The sequence below is a fragment of the Sturnus vulgaris genome, chromosome 18, assembly GCF_052056855.1.
Source record: "Sturnus vulgaris isolate bStuVul1 chromosome 18, bStuVul1.hap1, whole genome shotgun sequence".
NCBI classification, from domain to species: Eukaryota; Metazoa; Chordata; class Aves; order Passeriformes; family Sturnidae; genus Sturnus; species Sturnus vulgaris.
Window position 1 is genome coordinate 11779949 of NC_142260.1, and position 20982 is coordinate 11800930.

The 20982-nt window shown below is 40.8% G+C and overlaps 1 protein-coding gene across 2 annotated transcripts in view; it reads right to left on the reverse strand.

Annotated features, from left to right (window-relative positions):
• DNAJC24 (DnaJ heat shock protein family (Hsp40) member C24) overlaps window positions 1-20982 on the reverse strand; it is a 34976-nt gene that overhangs the window by 4935 nt on the left and 9059 nt on the right. For both annotated transcript variants that reach the window (XM_088175501.1, XM_014884575.2), the window contains one exon: window positions 6952-7090. In XM_088175501.1, the coding sequence (XP_088031627.1) occupies window positions 6952-7090 (139 nt within the window). The remainder of the gene's footprint in view (window positions 1-6951; window positions 7091-20982) is intronic.

Consider the following 20982-nt stretch of genomic DNA (forward strand, 5'->3'; position numbering starts at 1 on the left):
TACTAGAAAGCACAAGAAAGGCAGATGGGCCATGAGCCACCTGAAGAGAACTGGTATGATGCAAATTCATGAGGTTACCATACTGCAAGTAAAGGAACTGTGAATCACAGAACCACAGCATCACTTATGTTGGAAAATACCTTTGAGATCATTGAGCCCGACCATAAAGTAATGAAGAAGCAGCTGAGAAAAAGACTGCTCTCTCTTCTGTTCTGAACATGGTATAACACAAAGCCCAGGGAACAGAATTTCAACAAAACTTTTCTCATTCATCCCTGCAATTGTAATTCTGAAAACACAAAAAACCCCCAACCAACAGGCAAAATGAATCCTTCTCACAATTCCCTGGCTGAACAGAGATCGTTATTCCCCATCTGATGCTCAGATCCCAAAGGACAGGCACAGCATCAGCAGCTGGGCAAGGGAGGGGATTGTCCCACTCTGCTCTGAGCTGGGGTGGCCTCACTTCGTGTCCTATGTGCAGTTTTGGGTGCCACAATATAAAAAAGACATGAGGCCATTAGAGAACATCCAAAGGAGGCCACGAGGAAGGTGAAAGCCTTGAGGAGAAGCTGTGTGAGGATCAGCTGAGGGCACTGGCTCTGTTCAGCCTGAAGGAGTCTGAGGTCACACCTCAATGTGGTCTTCAACATCCTCAGGAGGGGAAGAGGAGGGGCAGGCTCTGATCTCTTCTCTGTGTGACAGTGACACGACTCAAGGGAATGGCCTGAAGCTGAAATCAGGAGAGGTTTAAGCTGGATCTCAGGAAAAGATTCTTCACCCAAAGGGTGTTTGGGCACTGGAACAGCTCCCCAGGGAATGGTCACTGCACCAAGCCTGGCAGAGCTCAGGAAATGTTGGGACAATGCTCTCAGGCACATGGTGTCACTCTTGGGGTGTCCTGTGCACAGCCATCAGTGATCCTCCTAAGTCCCTTCCAACTCAGCATATTCTTTGACTGTGATTCCCTGAAGTCTGAAATCTGGTTATCTCAAAAAATAATAATTTCCTATTAGTACTCTTGACTTCACACATAATCCAGTAACAGCTCTTGCCAGGCAGTTTTGCACATTGCATTTATTTGCCTGTCTGGTTCAAGCAGGAGGAACATTTCCCAAAGATGAACAAAGCTTTTCTATTTTCTAGTTCTCCTACTGAATACATTACCCAGCCTAAGACACCTTGAGACAGCAGAAATAGAGGAAGCCACTTAACTTAAAAACAGAGGCACTGCACAGTCTGAGTCTGCAAGCAGAGCATCCATCCTAATGGCTCCCACAGTGACTCAGATTTCTTGTGCCCTTCCTTATTTCATCTGCATCGTTGTTATTACAACCCTGGCTCCTTGCTGGTGCTTGTCTGAAGTAAACTGGTGTCCCATTTCCACTGCCTGGCTGAAGGAGAGTGGGAATTCACCAGTGCTGACTTTTGTGGTGGCCTTGCCTTGTCTGCTCAGACTGTAAAACTCAGTGCACAGAGCTGTCATTTCTGAAACACACCCTGAACATACAGGGGGAAATGGGAGGACCTGATCGTCCACCAGAACACCAGAAACTAATTTTAATTCCCCAGCAGCACAGCCTGCCTGGCTTTGCCATCTATTGGATTTGTCTGACAACAAGAGGTGAAAGGATTCTGCAGCTCCATTGTCTCAACTGCAGGATCTAAGAAAACACTGGCAGGCTCATCAGAGAGGTTTATGAGCCTGCAATTCAAAGAGATTAAAAGGAAAAATCTACTGAGATTCTTTCAGGCTACAGAACAACATTAAATAACTATTAGCAGCTTGGTTCAGTAAAGCTTTACTAGAGCCCTTGCTGGGTCATTCAGAAATTGTAAAAGAGGAAAGGTATTTAAGTTTCACTTGGAGATACAATAAATATTTCTTGGGCTATTTAAGGCTGAGTTTTAGGGAAGGGGTTGCAAGCAGTAAATGGAAATTCAACCCTTTTAACAGTTTATGGTTATAGTAAAAATAGTCATAATACCTCAAAGATTTTTCTTTATCGGGTATACATACTTATTTTCTTTTTTTAAACCAAACACAATTAAACTTCAAGATATGTACTGTCAGTCAAATACTGTCCACAGTATCTACTCTGCATAAAAATCACCACAGTACTCACCTGATGTTTTCACAAGTTAATTTTTTCTAATAGGCTTTTCAGTTTTAAAACAATTACTTAAATATCACATTTACTAATTTGAAATTTTAACAAGAAGTCATGTGCTAAGAATTTCCATAACAAAGAGATATGTTTGTTATAAAAATACCAAAACAATCCTGCTCCACTCGTTGCAGATGAGATTTAACTCCAGAGAATTTCAAAGGCTTGTGCTCCAGCTGAGGGGCTGCAGGCACAAATCCATGGCTGGAGAAGGAATACACACTTCTGTGACAGCCAGAGCAGAACCTGGCTCACTGCAAAACCACTGCTACTGTCAGCACAGCCAGCACTGCTGACCAGATATTACAAATGAGCTGGTTTAGGCTAAGTACCAGTTTTTGTTGTGCTTCACTGTGTGATGGAGAGGAACAGAGAGGATGGAACCAGAGCTGGAACACTGGCAGTTCCAGTTAGAGCCTGGAATTCCTCATGCCTAAGAACTGACACAAGAATAAAACAGAAATTTCACTGGAATGTTACTCCTGTATGAAAATTGCATCTACAGTAATTTTCAAGAAGAGCAATTTAAAAATTGAAAATCCAAAGGAGGTATGTGCCAAGATGTGAAAACTCCTCCCCCCACCCTATAAACCCTTGGAGGCTACAAGAAAGATGGAGGGGGAGTTTTTACCAGGGACACAGTGACAGGACAGGAAGGAATGGATTCAAACTGAGAGATAGCAGGTTTTCATTAGATAGTGGGAAAAAATATTTGGCTGTGAGGGTGGTGATGCCCTGGCACAGCTGCCCAGAGAAGCTGTGGCTGCCCCATCCCTGGAAATGTTCCAGGCCAGCTTGGATGGGGCTCTGAGCAGCCTGGTCCTGTGGAAGTGTCCCTGCCCATGGTGGAGGGGCTGGAGCAGCATGGTCTTTAAGGAATTTCCCAACCCAAACCATCTGGTGATTCTGTGAGCTCTGGACATTGTGCCCATCCTCATGTGGACACAGAGCATCCTTGATAGAACCTCACTAGAGCCACACATGGAAAACCTCCCCTAGATTCTGAAATTTGCCACCCAAAAGCATAGACAAAGCAACTGGTTTTAGTGTCTATTCCAGTACTACCTTTGAATTATTTGCTACATTTATCACCAGAAACTAACCTAAGGCACCAATTTATTGATTTAATTTTGTGATCTTTCCACTATTCAAGCATTACTATTTAAAACATAAAATCAATCAATAATTAAGACATAAAATGAATTCATACTATTACCTTGGTAATGTGATTGTTTAGGTACAGTTCCCTTGTATGTATCAATAAAACTGCAGAAATGTTGCAGGGCTGCTATTCAAAGGCACCTGGACAGGATAAAGAGATGGGCTGGCAGGGACATCAGAGTTCAGCCCAGACGAAATCCTGCATTTGGGATGGAATAACCCAGTGCACAGGACAGGCTGGCTGGACCTGGTGGACAAAGGGCTCCACACAGCACAGGGCACTCCTGTGGCCAAGGGCAGCCCCAGGCTGGGCTGTGACACAGCAGCATGGCCAGCAGGGCAACACTGGGATTGCTCTTCCTCTCTACTCAGCACTAAGGAAATTGCAGCCAAAATCCTGGGTGCAGTTTTGGTGTCCCCAGCACAAAGCCCTGACGTGTGGGAGTGAGTCCATTGGGCTGGGCACGGTCAGGGGAAAGGAGGGTGCAGAGAGACTTCTCAGAGTGCACACAGGAAGGAGGAGAAGTGGAAGGCACAGGTTGTGAAGTCCTTTATATATGACTTGAGAGAAGCAAAACACATTTTGATTGACTTGGGGTTTGGTTTTTGTTAATTTGGTTGGTTTTCCTACCATGAGGACGTTGAAACACTGAACTGCTGCCCAGAGCAGCTCGAGAATCTGCAGCCTTGGAGACACTAAACTCGGCTGGAGAAGGGCTGAGCCACTGACTGTGAGACTGGCTCCAGGTAGGAGACTGCTCTGGGGGGCCTGGGAAGGTCTCTTCCAGCCTGTGTGCTTCTCTGATTCTCTGAGAAATTCTTCTTCTTTCCAGCTGGGTCACAAAAGCATAAACTTTCAGGGTTCACATGATTTCTAATGTGAAAAATGGGAAACAGGTTTTATCCACGCTAAAAACTTTTGGTGATTATCAAAGTCAAGCTTGATTTTAACTGCATATTCATATTTTTTAAATGGGATACCAAACAAAGAATGGAAAAATCTAAGAAGCAAATCTATTGACAAAAAAAACCCCAAGTCCATTCTTCATAGGTAAATTGTTATGCAGATTTTTTTTTCCATTCCTCAAATTTTTCACAGGGTCTGTAAGCAGAAGATTCACCATTATAAAAAGGTATTCTTTTATGACAAAACAATGAATTGGAAAAAGTTTCAGGAAACATACAAAAAGGTAGTTCTTAGAAGATTTCCAGATCAGAAGGTGTTGGATAATTATTTGAGCCTAGCCTCTGAACAGTTTGTCATTTGTTCCTTCCCCTTTAATGCTATGGCCTGAAGGAACAAAAAAACTAGGAGATTATTGGGAAACCTTCAGAGAACAGCAGTATTAAGATATAAAAGCACATTCAACTTGTTATTCTCAACAATTTAAACAAAAAGAAAATGAAAACCATAGAGCCCCACAGAATTTCATCTCCTTGGAACTTCTCTAGCTACTGAAATTCTGAGCCAAGTAATTAAGTAAACCTTAGTGCAGCACAGGAAGGTACATACAAATAAACAATCTGTGAAATAGGGAAAAGACTGCAGTGCAAAGGTTCCTGCTGATGGGCAGCCACACACACTGGCACCCTTCAGATCCTGCTTCCTGGCCTCCCTTTGCACCTTTCTCACTTGCTGTCTTCTCTGTCTCATCACTATTCCCCTTACTGCTGTCTCCATCCCTTTGTTTCTCTGAGCTTTTATGGCAGTGTCTACGAATTTGTCTAGAATCATGACTTCAGAAGCAGCTTGACAGGCATTCAAAGAACTAGAATTTATTTCCCCATCATTTTGCTGCCAGGGAACATGCTGGCAAGAATGCAGCAGCACTGCACGTGTGTGCTGGGTGTGGCTCAGCCTGAAACACGGGGGCCCTGGGAATGGAACCCTCCGTGCTCAAACAGAATGAGCCATCACCATCCCAGTACCAACACCTGCCTAAACACAGGTACAATCTCAATTCTTTATTTACCAAGTCTTTTAGACAGAATCTTGAGATGGCTTTTCAAAGAGCTCAACTCATCTGGATGCAAAAGAAGCTCAGAGAATACTGATAATCTTCAAATTAAGGTCAGAACTAATTTATAGCAATGTCTTTTAATCCCGAGAGAAAACAAAATCTTGATGTAGCTCTCTACTCCAATGGATTAACCTGACTCAGGCAAAATGCAACTTCATAGTCTGAATTTGAGATTTAGGTAAAACTCACCAAATACTGAAAAGATTCCCAGCTTAATCTCTAGTATTTCCTTTTTTCCTCTGCACATACAATTTGTGAAAAGAGGAGGCACAACCAATATTACAATGGTAAGAGTATAATAGCATGAGAGTGCTGGGCAGCAGAAATTCCCTGTTCTGACATCACCTTCAGGCATTTAAAAATAACTTTGAGAGGAAGAATTTATTTAAGTCTGATCTTAATACTGTTTACACCACAAATAGAACGAGATCCATTTTTTTCCATTCTTCTAAACTATTTATTTAACAACTCTGTTTTCAACCCTCCCCCTCTCTTCCCAAAGCCACACCAAGTCTGAAATAGAAGATTATTCAGCTGGAGAATCCACCCTGTGCATGTCCAGCTCTCCATCAGCCTCTGTCCTGCAGTGATGCCTGTGTGCCACAGTGACTGTGCCTTTGTCTCTCCAGCTCGTGGCAGGGGAGTTAAACATCAGCACGAGGGAGCAGGGTCTGATGTGTGCCAGGGCACAATGCAGGAATTCAATAACAGCTCCCAGACAGTGGGCTTTTATCAGCACATTCCACAGTGGTGGTGGCTCCACGTCAATGCCAGGCCCGAGTGTGTCACTGCAGAGTGCGAGCCAGTGTTTTCCCCACGGGCAAGCCACTCTGATTGACTCCCCCCATTAACATGGAGGGTGGATATACATTTATTGAAGGTTCTAATGGAAGGCTGAGGGACTCCTATCCTGAGGCCAGAGCAGAAAGACAGCCTATCACTTCATGTAATGGTAGCCCATGTGTGACAGACCTGACCTACATTTCCCCCTTTCTTTCTCACAACAGCCTGTCACTGTTTTAAGAAGCTATTTTCTGAGAGCTATAAAAAGGAATGCGTGCTAGAGCTAGTTAATATGTTACACTGAAATATTATTTACCAACCTGCTTTACAAAGGCTAGTTTAGACCACGGATGAATTATGAATGCTACCTAACACCCACAATGGAAAAGGATGTGTCCTAATGATTCTGGTTATAAATCCATACACAAAGAACACTAGGTGTAGATGGATTAATACTTACATCTAAAACACTGCAACAAAATGGAGCATAAAAATCAAAATTAAGAACAATTAATGAAGCTACCTTCATAAAATAAAAAGGGCTAAGGTCTGCAATTAGTGTAAATTTCATAATAATTCAAACTATCGGGAATAATGCCCCCTAACGTTTTGCTGGACGTAATTCTGTGTTTTCAGCAGCTAATGTATGTGTAGCTCAAGCTATAAATAATGGATCCACGTTTGAAAGTAGGACAAGAGGGAAAGAAACACTCGGTTCAGCACTAAACAGCATTTTAAAATACCATCTAACTACCACTCCCAGCCCCTGCTTATTTAAAGAGCTGCTGCCACTCCAGCACTCCTTGGCAGGAACCTACCACGCTGCTGCAGGTCATACTCTTTTTTTGTCTCCTCGTTCCCTAGAATTTTCCACGCTTGAGCAATTTCCATGAACCGCTGCACGCGCTCCTCCACTTCTCCTGCTGCCACATCTGCCTCCTGTTTGTCGGGATGATACTGCCAATCAAAAACAACATAAAAAAAAGGGTTGGGGGAGTGAAAGTGAGGAGGGTGAGAGAGGAGCAATCAATAATGCATTTGATCCTCAGTAAGGAGGACAGAGAAAAGGAGAAGGTCTAAGCTGAGGAGCCAAAGGAAGGGAGATGTTGATGCTGGGCACAAAGAGGAACCTGCCAATTTAATTATCCCACTGCAATGGCAGCAGAAGCAGCAGTGGCACAAGTGTCACCATGTGCACTGACGGCATTTTCTGCATAATTTGCTGATGGAATCGCTGGCCTTCTGGACAATTTACCTAGAGAGTGACTACCACAAACACAGATAGGTACATGCAGGGGACCACGACACAGGAACAAGAGGAGGTGCTGGCAGCTCTCTGATACTACACAGAGCTGATTTAAACATAAGCACTGATGTTTAGTTAAAGCTATTACAGATAAATTGAATGCTGTATTACATGTGCCGAGCTTTTTTTATGATTTAAATGGTAAATAAAATATACATGATCAAATATAATTTATACTACATGTAATTCTACTTTTGAAACTATGCCTCAACATCTTTAATTTCTTCCAGTTCAGTGAATCAATAGCCCTCCCAAATACTTAAAGTCACGGATCACTGGCTACAAAATTGTGTCATTTTAGTTAAGAAATGGTTATTCAAGGACATGGTTATTCAAAAAATCCCACGTTAAACAGGCAATAATAATTAAAATGGTAACACGTTTTCTTTCTCATGTGTTCTGAGCAGAGCATTCTGACTTGAGTGGTTCCAATGTCTACTGAAAAGGAACCCTCAAAGCTCCATCTTCCTGTAGCTTTCATTCATCTCCAGTAATCTCTTTCTTCTGATGTTTTAATTGCTCAGTACACATGATGGAGCAACAGGAAACAGCACTTAAGTAGAGAAAGTTGCAATATAATCAGACCTACCAGCTGATACCTGTGTCACAGACCAAGTTTTCCCATATTCTGGAGCTTTAACTGCCCTTTATACCCACATCAGCTGGGGCACTGAAACGTGAAGCAGATTTTAAGATGTGGAACACTTGTTCTCTAAGTATTTAAGCAGATTTCTGATTAAATGAATCTCTCTGCTTTAGTTGATAATTCATTTTGATAAGAAAAGAATATTAGTAACATGTGTAGTTGCTAAAATCCCAAATGTAAAGGAGCATTTGTCCTGGAGTCTATTTGCTCACTGATGTATGTGTCACTGGCACTGATGGGTGTTACCCAGACAAATCCCCTGTTCAACAACAGCAGGGATGGGTGAGCAAAATGCTTTCACCTCAGGTTTCTTACAGGTGTTTTTCCATACACAGGTGGATGTACCTCCAACCTCACATATGAGTTCTGTGCACAAAATCCTGGTTTTGTTCCACTTGAAGTCCCCTCTGAATTCAAGGCTGAGAACTATCTTACAACTTGCTGAAAACATGGCTTGATTCATAAAGATTCATCCCTTTCTATCTCCTCAACCGAAGATGACAAAATTCTAAGGTGCTAACAAAACCAAAACATTCTGGTCATTGCATTAAGTGATTGCATTCTGTATAGGTAACTGCTAGATATTGGGATTGGCCACAAAGACCACACGTTCTCAGATCAGGTTCTTAGAAATGCATGGAAACATGACTGACCAACTGCCCAAAGCAGAGCTAAGCCCAAAGCATGCTGTCTTCTCTCCTGCCAAGAGTGTTGAGAGAACACTCCCACAAAACTGGTCACACTTTGCTGCACCAAAACTCATCTGACTGAAATATGATTCTGAACTATACTGGAAGGAGACAGCAAAATACAGGAAGCCACACATCACAAAAGTACTGTGGAAGAATAATAATCAATGCAGAAAACATTTCTCTATTCATTTATTGAATAATGCAGAAAATTCACTATTCTTCAGGTTTATCACATAGCCCTTAACTCCTTTCCTATAGATTTGGAGAATTTTGTATCTGCAGCATATGCCATTTTTATGTTAGAAAGACTACAATTTCATCTAACTTGTACCAAGTCCTCTGTAAGGGACTCATTAAAGTACACATCTCTTTTTCTCTCCATTTTGGTCTCCATGCCTTCTGAACCTATTTGCTCCTTCCTCTCTTGGCCTTTCCTCTATTATCACCTAATGCCTTTAGCAAACTGTATCTACACTAAGAAAAACCATCAAACATCAGCTCTTTTACTCTAATACTCCTCTTATTCTTTTTTTATTCCAGTGACCCTGTTTCATCTGGATTTATGTACTTATTGTTATGCTCTTACTGACTTGTTTTCCTACTCTCTAGCTTGCTAATCAAAATCAGGAATTTGTCTGTAGCAAAAATCCACCCTTGATTCAACTGCCCTTCTCTTCCCTCTCCAAGACAGCAAATGAGGTTGTTTTGGACACTCTTCAGCCACTCAGACACAGAGGTACCAAAGTTCAGAGGGAGCACTATAATGTCCTCTGTCAATACCTCAGACATAAATCAACCATACTCTTTCCTCACTCCCAGTTACCAGATTCTTGTGTCTGATGCTGCTCCCTCTCCAGCATAACCTTCAGAGGAGCTGCCTGAAGAAACAGAGCCAGGCTTTGGTTTTGTTGTGCAGGAGGTGAAATATGAGGGATGTCTGTGCTCTGCTGCTGTGTGCCATGCAGCCAGCCTTATTTCTGGGTTAATCTCAGCTGCAGACAGGGCCTGTTTTCTACTCCACCTCCTCCTTCAGCTCCAGCTGAACTGCTGCTCATCTCTCCCTCGTGCACCCAGCTGGGAGGTTGGACTCAGAATGCTACAATCCACTCCTCAGGACCTGTGCAGGTGAGTTCATGTCACTCCCAGCCCACCTGAGCACTGTTCCCAGCCCTCCTACTGGACACATTTAAATTTACAGCTGCACACGTGCAATGGTTTGGGCTGCAATACTTCATAAAAATAACTATTTGCTGAGCACTCATCCTGATGACTGTGATCAGAACCAAGTTTTACCAACGTGTTACTGTTTTACAGGATTTTATATAAACAGTAATCAGCTGAGGGAAGGGAAAATGAAGAAGGTTGGTGATACATGCCCAACCTAATTTGCCTTTTTTATAGCCCTACTAGAAGTAACTTGCTGACTCCCTGTCTGGGATTTGTATCACTTTACAGTGTATGATGCTTTGCAGTTCGTCTGAATGCTAAAAAAGAAACCAATTCATTTTGGAAATACATTAGTTCATCTGATAACATACATGTGATACTACTGGTCTCTCCAAATGTCACATTGTCCTAGTATTTCTTGAGGACTCTGGTTCTTGGTGTAAGATTTAATTCAAAACCAATTTCTTAAAGGTTTTATTTCCTTTAGCTTTTGAAATTGCTAAAAAAATTTGAAAAAGCACGAACCTTGAAGTCCAAAACTCATATGAGAAACACACTTCAAGCAGTGTCTGTTGGGGACTTGATGAAATGTTTGGCATTGCAAGGCAACCACAAGGAAAAGCTGGCTAACACAAACTTAACCTCGTGCCCTTTTCAATTACAGTATCATTATCATACCTTGATAAAACAACTCCATTCTACTGTGTTATTCTCAATATACATCAGACTGCACCTGTCAAAAGGTTGGGTACTGTGAGGAACAATGTATCACCTGGCAAACACACCCTGAAACACAGACACAAGTGCAGTTCACAGTTCTGTCTTCTCTCAACTATTCAAAAAGTTAGAAAATTTTCATGGAATTTTTTTAGGTAAATTACTTGCATTTCATTATGCTGATGTATTGCCTTTGATATCTGCTACAGAATAAAGAACAAGCAAGTAAACAGCTTTTCTGTCTTAAAAAAAAAGGTGTTAATGTTGCTGCAAGTGTAGACTGTGAAAATGGCTTGAGTTCCAACATCTATTTTATTTATGATACTGTTATTTGTTCAGTGTAGCACACAATGAGGTTTGTATAAGAATTTGGAACCTGCTGCAGCACATTCAACTGCTACTGTCTGAATTTCTGCCTACTTTACACTCTGTGAAGTTTGGACCCTTCTGCACTGTAAGAAGTGCAAAACCAATCCCTGGACTTTGATCCCTGGTCGTTAATGTGACCATTTAGTCAACAACTGGTATTGGATCTCAGAAAGTGCCAGCAGGCCTCGAGAATCTCACCCACAGGATGAGGAGGCACAGAGCTGAGCTTTGGCTGAGGAGCTCCCTCCTCCCAGCCTGCTGCCAGCTCCTTACCTTGGGCAATAAATAGAACGGGGTGACTGATTTGAATCAGATTCCAATTAGCAAGCAGACACCCTCCAGTTAAATCAATGTAAAGTACATTTCTTACTGGGGCTCATGAATTAATTTTTCCAAAGACATTTACAGCACCCAGTGAGAATCAGCTGAATAGAGCTCAGTGGGAGGGAGGGTGAAGAATTACAGGACTGAGTTTCACACCAGATTTGAAATCTCCCCCTAAACTGTGGAATAAACCACAACTAAACCACTTAATATGGTCAAACTTTTACTGACAGCTGCTTTTCCACAAGCCTGATTGAAAAGGCTGGTTATTTAGAAAAGGTTTAAAAAGAACTATCCCTTCTCATTTAGTAATTAATACATTATTATGGCTATTTTGCCTTGTGTGTGAAGGGTATTCACTCCAAAAACAAAAGATGCACCACATCCCTAATTCCATACATCAAACCAGGAGGTTTCACTTTCTAGGAAAACTGTTTCCAAATTTTTATTTCACTTACAAAAAAGTGATTTAATCTACTACTGTGTATTTATTTTCACAGATAACTGTAAAAAAACTCCTCCCTGCTGAAGTGACACATCTTTTTAAGGAAGCCACTTAAAATGGAAACTTGCTTTTTTCTGTCTGAGGAAACTGAAGAGAAATCAGTTCTAATTTTTTTTCCAGGATCAAATTAAGGAGTACTCTCTACCTTCTACAGCTTTGTCTTTCCTACTTTCCAATATTTTCTGCAAAGTTGTCAAGTTTTTGCTGAAACCTTCAGCAGAAAATAAAAAGTAATATAAAAATATGAAATCAAATGTGGCTGCATTAAATTCTTAACCTTCCCTTCTGTTATTATTTTGGAGAAACGTTTCCAGATTTTAAAATTTTTATTATACACCATTTAGACTTTTTCCCCATAAGGGAAATTATTATTAAGATTCTAAATTTCGAAAGTAATGACAGGCATAGAACAATGATGAAACCATCAGAGCTCAAAAATTCAAGTTAGATTATTCTGGACTTACTATCATAAGTCATAAAGTAACCATTAAGTAGTGAGTAAAACCAACACAGCACAGTAAATTTCTAAACTACCTGATTTATTAAAGATTTTTAACTCTGAAATGATCTACAGTTTCATGGCATCACCGTGCTAAATTGAACAGACAAGTCTTGAAGTGCTGCTTTATTTCCATAGGGGATGTGTGCCTATATTTGAATTAGGGATATATTTAAAGCTGGAAATGTGCCCTGAGTAAATCAAGTAGTAGGATTTTACCAGAGGATTACTTAGATGTATCAAGTATTTCTACCTTTGAAAGAATTGTATCTAATGACCAAACCTGACCTTTAAATAAGAACAAATGATAGAATATTAACATCTCAAATTAACTCAGTATCTCAGCATACTTATCCCTTTCTCCATGTTAGGCACTTAGTAGTAACTACAGTATTTTTATAGCTAGACATTATTTTATCTGTGGACTGCAATGAGAAGTATGATTTCCACCCAACTATGAATTACCTTTTTTTACAAAAACAAAATTTTCACAACCTACCCTACAACACCTTCTGGAATGTGTAAAAAGATGCATATTTATATTTTTTTTAAAAAAAAGCAGTGATGAAAGACACTCAGCAATGGTCAGGGAAAAGAAATTCAATCCCAACTTGACAAAGACAACACTCTTCATATCTGAATGAAAGAACTGAATTAAAAATGCAAACAGAAGAGATCCAAGCCACGAAATTGGTATGCAAAGGGTTGGATTGGCTGCCATGGCAGGAATGGGACAAGCTTAGGGTGGGATGGGAGCAGGACACAGCAGGGCCAGCCCTGTCCTGGCAGCAGTGAGCTGGACCCTGCTCTCACAACAGGGAGTGAGGATGGGGGACACTGCAAGCAGCTGCATGAACTGACAAAGCCAGGCCATTATTTTCCAACCACATGGCCACACTCATGGCTGGGAATACAAGAGGATGAAACTTTGACTCCTTATGGGAACTGCAGATTATTACCAAGCAATTTTGAATCACATTATCAGTATCAGGGGGTTCAATCTATTTATTCTTTTATCAAAGCTCAATATTGAACAGGCAATATATTCAAATTTCAGAATCAGAACTCTACCTCAAAGTATTAAGTTCAAACTGTTATTTTATTTATGGCACACTATGCCATAAAAAAAGTTAAAATGGGTTTAAGCAAGCAGAACAGAAAGCCTCATGCAAACAGCCTTGCTCTGTACAAAATGAAACAATCATGCTCCACTTAGACAAAATGCACAAATCATTACCAGTCCCTTGCAGTACAATGAAGTGCATCCTTTTAACAAAGCAACAAGATCAAAATGCAGAAATTAATGTGAACATTAAAATATTGAAATCTGGAGCAATGTTTTAAAAACATTTGTCATGCTTTATTCTACATGTATACATTATCAACTGTAATTGTCATTATCTACAGGTTAAGCAAATGAAGTCAGGACAAAACCTGTCAAGTGTTCTCATCTGACACATTCATAGGTCCATGCAAATCTGTCTGTATGTTACAGAGCCCATCATAACACTTCACATCACATTAAAAAGAAGCTGCAAGACAGCCAACATTAAGGAAAAAAAAAAATTAACTGGCTATTTCCTATTTAACTTCTGACTGAGTCAGAATTCTTGTTACATTTCCCTGCCTTAAAAAAACCCCAAAACAACTCAGTAAATGTAATGCCAGCCTGTTCTTAGGAGGAAACTCCTTTGCCCCTGCTTACAGTATATGTAGTAAATACCAGTTTTTCCTGAGACTTGCCAATAAATCTCACCCCCTGACACAGTGTCTGTTCACACTCACTTTTTGGCTGCTCTGCCACAAATGCCAACAAAGGGACCAATTAATGAAAACTTTCTTGATACATTCCCAGTGGATGAATGTCCGCCTTGCAGAAGGTTCCTTGACAACATCCATCTCACACAGGCCAAATGGCTGCTCTGTGGTAGCAATTAAGACACCACCAGCCTTGGCTAGATTTAAACCAACAACCAAATCTGTGTAGGTCAGAACAAATGCTCATAGAAATCTGGAGAAATTAACTGCTAAACAAGGGCTGGATTGGGTCATATAATTGCATCCATTTCTCTAGTTATTTACAGACCATGAAGACACATTTTTGTAAGAAAGTAATTACAATTCCTAAAACAAAATCTCTCAATCTGGCCATATGACCACAATATTTAAGCCACATCTATAAATATCTAAGAAACCAACAAGTATTTAAAATAATTTCAAATATCAAAATATTATGGTAGGCTGACATTCTCTTTGTACTCAGTTTTTTTTCCTCTCTCTCTCCACAAAAAGACTGTGTGCAGTTTTCATCTTCCCATCGCTTTGGCATCGAGTTTGGACAATTGTTCTTAGTGCAGCATTCCTCCTCTTTCTAAAATTACATTTGGAGCTGCAGTTTTGTTGCTTTGATGCAGAAGTGCTTATCAGAGGGTCTCTTGCTGCAGACTGTGAGCAGGGAAGATGAGTGTGAAACCCCTGCCTCCACTGCAGAGCTCAGACTGACTCTGGGTTTTCATGCAGGGCACCCACCTTGAAATCTCTGTCCCCAGGCAGTTTCAAGTGTGGCTGATCCAGGCCCCAGCCCTCACAAACAAGTAAATTCTGCTTCTATTGGTCTCAGGGCCCAATAAATTTATGTTTAAAGCTATCCAAGATATTAAACTTCTGCATCTGAAACACAATCAGCTAAGTTTAATACAGTGTAGGAGAGTGGGCTCCCCTCATCACCCCACACCCTGGCAAACTGCACATTTCCAGTTCTGAACTGTCATTGCAGGGCTTGCAGCAATATTTTCAATCAAATTATGCAGTGTGTCTTGAAAGTTCCAGATCAGCTGATAAATCACCAAAATGCAAAGCTGAGCAGTCTCCCTGCTGGACACAGAAAAGGAACCATATAATGCAATTACAACACTCCAAGAGCTCCATAATTACATTTAAAGTTAACACTTTGCCTGATTTTACCTCCACCCTGAGCACTTTCAGCTGCAAATGCCCATCAGCCTGTAAGAGAACTGAGAGCAGGTCTGGTATTACCTGGGCCATGCATTTGTCAGCCCTAGCTGAGCACCCAAGCACAGCAGCTCCAAATGAGCATTCCCTGGCTGTGGGCACACTGTGCTGCTGGGCTCCAGGGCACAACTGCTTTTCTTGTACAATCCATTCTGGAATGGGTTTGAATTCAGAACACAGGCCAAATTATCAGCTCACTTATCAAACTGAGATTTGAACTTTTGGCTAACAAAATTAAAGAAAAGCACGTTTTAGCCACCTGTGACAATCAAGGAAAAAAGTGACAAACATGCACTTGACCCCCACCCTGTGGCACTCACTGAAAGATCACAGAAAGAAGCCATTTTCCAACTTCACCAGCTGAACTTGTAAAATTAGGGCAGGGTAAAACAATACCCTATTTTACACAACAAAAAAAGAAATGTTATTTACTCTCTGAAAGATGTCTATCTCAGTAAAACAAAGAAGTTTAAACTGCAGGAGAAAATGAGCTAGTTTTGAAAAAATCTTTAACCATGTGAACATTAAACCTCTGTCACTACAGGAGAAACTTCTAAATGAAAAATGTGAATTAATTACCAACGTATTTATAAAAATAAATGGAAAAAACTCACTAATTACCAGTAACTAAATAATTCTAGCATCCTACCTTCCTAGAGTCACCGTGCTTTTTAATTCGGAATGACTTAAGTTTCACCTGAAAACCTCTCAAGCACTGCTGTGTAACCAAAAACCAGTTGGGGTAGAACCCTTGAGCTCTGTGGTGATGACTGCTCTTCACTTAGGATCCTTTTGCTTGCCATTTCTGTCACAGGAAAATCTTACTGCCATAGTATTTCTCTCTTACTGTGCAGTTTTATTTAAAAAAAAAGAGCATTTATTTGTAGATCAGCTCTTCCATTAAAAAAATACCCGAGAAACAAAAGGCTACGTGACTTCAGAGCAAGAGGTGTACAAAACACAGGGTTGATAATTTGATATGTGCTCCTTCTGTGAAGTCTGAAGCTGCCTCCAAGGTTGCAGTGGAAAGGGAAATATTTCAGCAATGAAGATTTCCTTCCCTGGCTTTTTCCCTGCCTTTTCCACAGGCCTGTTTTGCATATAAAGGTCTTGTACAGTTGCCACCCTGAGGCAACATCACAGTCTGGGCTCTGTGGCCTACACGGTCCATCAGGTACTAATTAGGTTGCATGTTCTGTCAACACTTTCTTGCTCTTCTTCCATTAATTGATCATCCTGCCCAATTAATACAATGCAACACAGTTCTGAAATCCTTGAGATCCTTTACCTGGGAGAAACAAGGATGAAGGGAAAAAACACCTTCCCAAAAGGGTCACAAGGTAACTGCACTTGTCCAAGACCTGGAGTGACAGTAACACCGCTGTGCTGAAAGGTTAATTATGTTCCTACCAACTTTTTATTGAGCCTAAGATTTTTTTTTCATCTAAGAATAAAGACTAAAAGCATAAAAAAATAAAAACAAAGCCCCAAACCTACTTAATCTAACAGGCTGTATTATGTTTAGACATGGTAGCAGCTTATGAAAAAGTAAGGGCTGCAGAACTAAACTCACTTGGCCATTAACAGCATATTTATCACCCGAATATGTGTGGTTAATGTTATCACTGTTAGGTCCCACAAACCAGAACAGAAGTCACAGACACTGCACACAGTACAGCACACTGATCCCACCCAGGCACACCGCACTCCAAACAGCCGCCCTACAGTCCCACAGCCAAAGCGACCATCAATCAGCATTTTATAAAAACTGCCAGAAACAAAATACATGTTTTCTCCATTTATGAAACTGCACCGAAGCTACCCAAGATATAAACCCGACGACAAAGCAGCTGCCAAATACAACACGCTACTGCCATCTAATGCCGAGCGGGACGCAGCAGAGCAGGGCATTGTTCTCTCCACTCCAGCACCAGCAGGACCAGAGCAGGCACGGCTTTAGTGCTGCTCTGAAATGTTCGCTTCACACCTCGTGTCCCACAGTCTGAGCACTGAACTGCTGGGCTGGCATCCTTTCCTACACAGACTGCATGGGCACGGGCCATGAATGCACATCTGCAGCAGCACCGGGGAGGGAATTCAGGAGGAGCCCAGGGAGGAGGGAGAGCCCTCACTAAGTCACTCTTGTGTTTCAGAAGCTGTCTCCTCTCAAGTAACTATTCAGTACTGAAAAGCTTTGTGTGACAAAAGTGTTTGGGAAGGGGAAAAAACTAAAAAGAAAAAAAATGAGAGGAGTGCTCTTCTCTTAAAACAGCACAAAACAAGATCACTTTGAAGGTGCTTTTTGTACTTCACTGATGTTGCAAAGCACTCTCTCCAAAATGTGAAACTTGTTCACTTCCATGAAAAGGATGATGCCAGATCTTAAACTTGCCTTCCTAGTCCACAATCAGTCTTTTCAACACGCTCACTTAATTGGCAGAAGTCAGCAGAGAACATGCAAGAATCCTGCTTCCTCCACCTGCAAAGAGGAGACACAGAAAGCGAGGAGCTCCTACAGACATTCAATCTTTTCCTGCAGAGACTGAAACCTCCCCAAAGGATGTCTGCCAAAGACAGCTGGACAAAAGAGAAAAGAATTTATCTACTTGATTCATTACTTCAATCCATCTCTTCTTCCTTTCTTCCCCCAAACACAAACAACCTTTAAGCTTTTTAACAACTTTAGCCTTGCCCTACCTGATCTTGTTATCAGCCTTGACACTAATTACAGCCTGCACTGCCCATCTCCAAGATGATTCTTTCTCATGGGAAATGTTCCTCATTTGTGGAAAGATAAAAGATGATCACTTCTCTTTTCCTTCTCATCTCTTAGAACTTATCCATTCTATGACTTTTTTCCTAACATTGCTCATTGATCAATTAGCTGGTGAAAACTGTGTCCAGTCATGTCCCTTTTTCCTCCTTATAATCTGCCATGATCAAAACTATTGTGCAAGTATCAATCTTCCCACACAATATTCCACTGCTTGCACGTTTTACACACATTATGAATCTTTTTCATAACCTTCTGGCCAGAAATAACCACTGTGATACACAACATCCAGTACAGCACATCTACACCTTTGCCTGAGATAAATAAAATCCACCAGAACAGAAATATTTCAGATAACACTACTGTTGCCATAGCTGTAACTATAAGGAAGTACTTGCTGTGACTCAAATATTTGCAGCAAAACATCCTCAAGAAAGCACTCTGGAGGAAAAAGGAGATTTTCCCCTAACATTTTAGTTATTCATTACCCAGTGGATAATTCTGAAAGAAAACAACTATAGACAACCCAAACTGCTTTCTTTTAAAACCAGCCAGAATTAAAAACGAAAAGGAAAATTTAGGATTAAATGTACACAGCAATGTGCAACAGGTATGCAGAACACCAAATGGGCATTTACTGACAGCTGCACAGTGAAAACACAGGATGGGACTATCAATCCAAAATTTTACTGGAGTCCTCAAAGTGCAATTTAAAAACCCTGTAGATTAAATTACACTGTCATAAACTCATTCATTTCCATGTTGGGTTTCTTTTTTTTAAAGGTATCTTGCTTAAATATACTTAAAATGCAACTGCTTTTATCACGAGCCTGTAGCATCACCCTGCTGCTCTGAACTCCAACTCTCTTTACTGGTTTTAACTGGTGACAGGGGCTCTCCTCTGTCCAAGGCACTATTGCTGCTTTAGAGCCCTTCAGCTCCCCTGAAAAATCAAGTGTGAAAGTTTCCATTTCTGTTGATGGAAAAGAATACAAACTGTTGCTGTATAAATAGAAGAAAACAATTATTTGGTTAAAGAAGGTATGAAAATGAGCAGAAAATCAGAAGCTATGGTTACCAAAAAGCACATTTTTAGAAACAGACTCTCTTTCATTTTCTCCCCTTTCCATGGCTCCTTATTTTCCTATGAAGAGTGACCCAAGAGCCTCAAGAGGTACTTCAAAAAACCCTTTGAAAAGTACACTACACAGCAGGAGAAGAAAAAAACAACAGAAAATCCATCAAAAACTAGCAAAGGAATGAAAGAGGAAAAAACCACTTAAATTTACAGTAGTATAAAGGTAAAAATAGAAAGGGAATTTTATTCTTTTTCTAAATTTCTGGCTCCTATGCTCACAATTTACACTAATAATGTCACATTGAACAATGTTCTGTTGTTTAGGCATAGATTATTGTGGTCCTAGTCATATAAAATAATTCCAGACAAACAAATGGTTAGGAAAAGTTTAGGCAAATACTACTTTCATGTGAAGGCCAACTCCTGAATCCACTGTTTTATTATAGAAAAAAACCCCAAACAAAAAAACCACTCCAGAAAACCAAACCAAACAGGGTTGCCTCAACTACTGAAAAAACGGGGAGGAACCTTTGCAGCTGACAGGAACAGCAGTGCTGGAAGGAAAAGGCCCAGGATGGCATTTCTGCCTGAGTGACATCTGCCAGGAGGGGCACAGCCCTCAGCTGCCACTGGGACTGCCAGAGCAAACCAAACCCTTCTGCAGGCAAAGTCAAGCCCTTTGATACCCACAGCTTCCTGGGAGCTGCTGAGCACAAAGAACAATTTCTGTGCTGTCCCCTGCCCCAGTCACAAGGACAGTATTCCAAAACAAATGATAACATTCGTTTTTCAATCCATTCAGAATACCTGAAAACAGCCTCACAGCTTTTAGAGGTCAGATTTAAGCATAATGCAAAATAATCAAAGTCCCTGAGGCACTTCAGCTGCAGATGGAAAGCAGGCCTTGAACAATAAAGGTCTTTAAAAAATAAAAAAGTTATTCATTTTTATACCATAACCATAACTCCAGCATTTGCATAACAAGTGGCTTTAACTTTTTGTTTTCTTGAAACTCTTTCTTTCAGCTTTCCCATCTCTGAGGCCAATATAGAATCACTACAGTGTTTTAAGCCATTTGAGATGTCAAAATAACAGGTTTGCCTCTTGCTGAATGAAAACTTTGAAAATGGACATATAAAGCCACCTATTGACAGAATTTACTCAGTTGTGAAAACCAGCATTAAAAAAAACAAACAGGCAAAAACTCTCCCAAAACACCCAAAACACAACAGAAAAAAACCCTAACAACAGCAACAATCAGAAGTCAGAACTATTTCAAGAATTCATAGCCACAGTGACAAAACAATAGCAAACACAATCTATGGAATCACACACACTTAGAAATCAGTTTGTATTGGATTTATTCATAGGCTTGAAGGATGTGTTTCTACCTGGACTGGTCACTACTTTGGTGTTAATTTAACTCTGATTTGATAACTTTGGCAGCATGTCCTCACAATGCTAAAGGGACACACTTTGAGGGAGACTCTGGGAAATCAGAGACCCATAGAATATTCTCACCCACCAGAAGTCACCACTCAGGACACTGATATTTAATAACACTCTATCTAGGCAGTCCCTGCCCTTACAGAACTGCCCCATTTTAGAAAGGAACAGTCAAGGGAAGGAGATGGAAAAGTGAATTCAAAACTTAGCACAGGTCAGAGGAATAACCCAAGGTTTTCATTCCCTGTGTTTCACCATTTCAGGAGGCAGAGTTTACTGAGACAATCCTCCCAAGACCATCCCTGGCACTGCTCC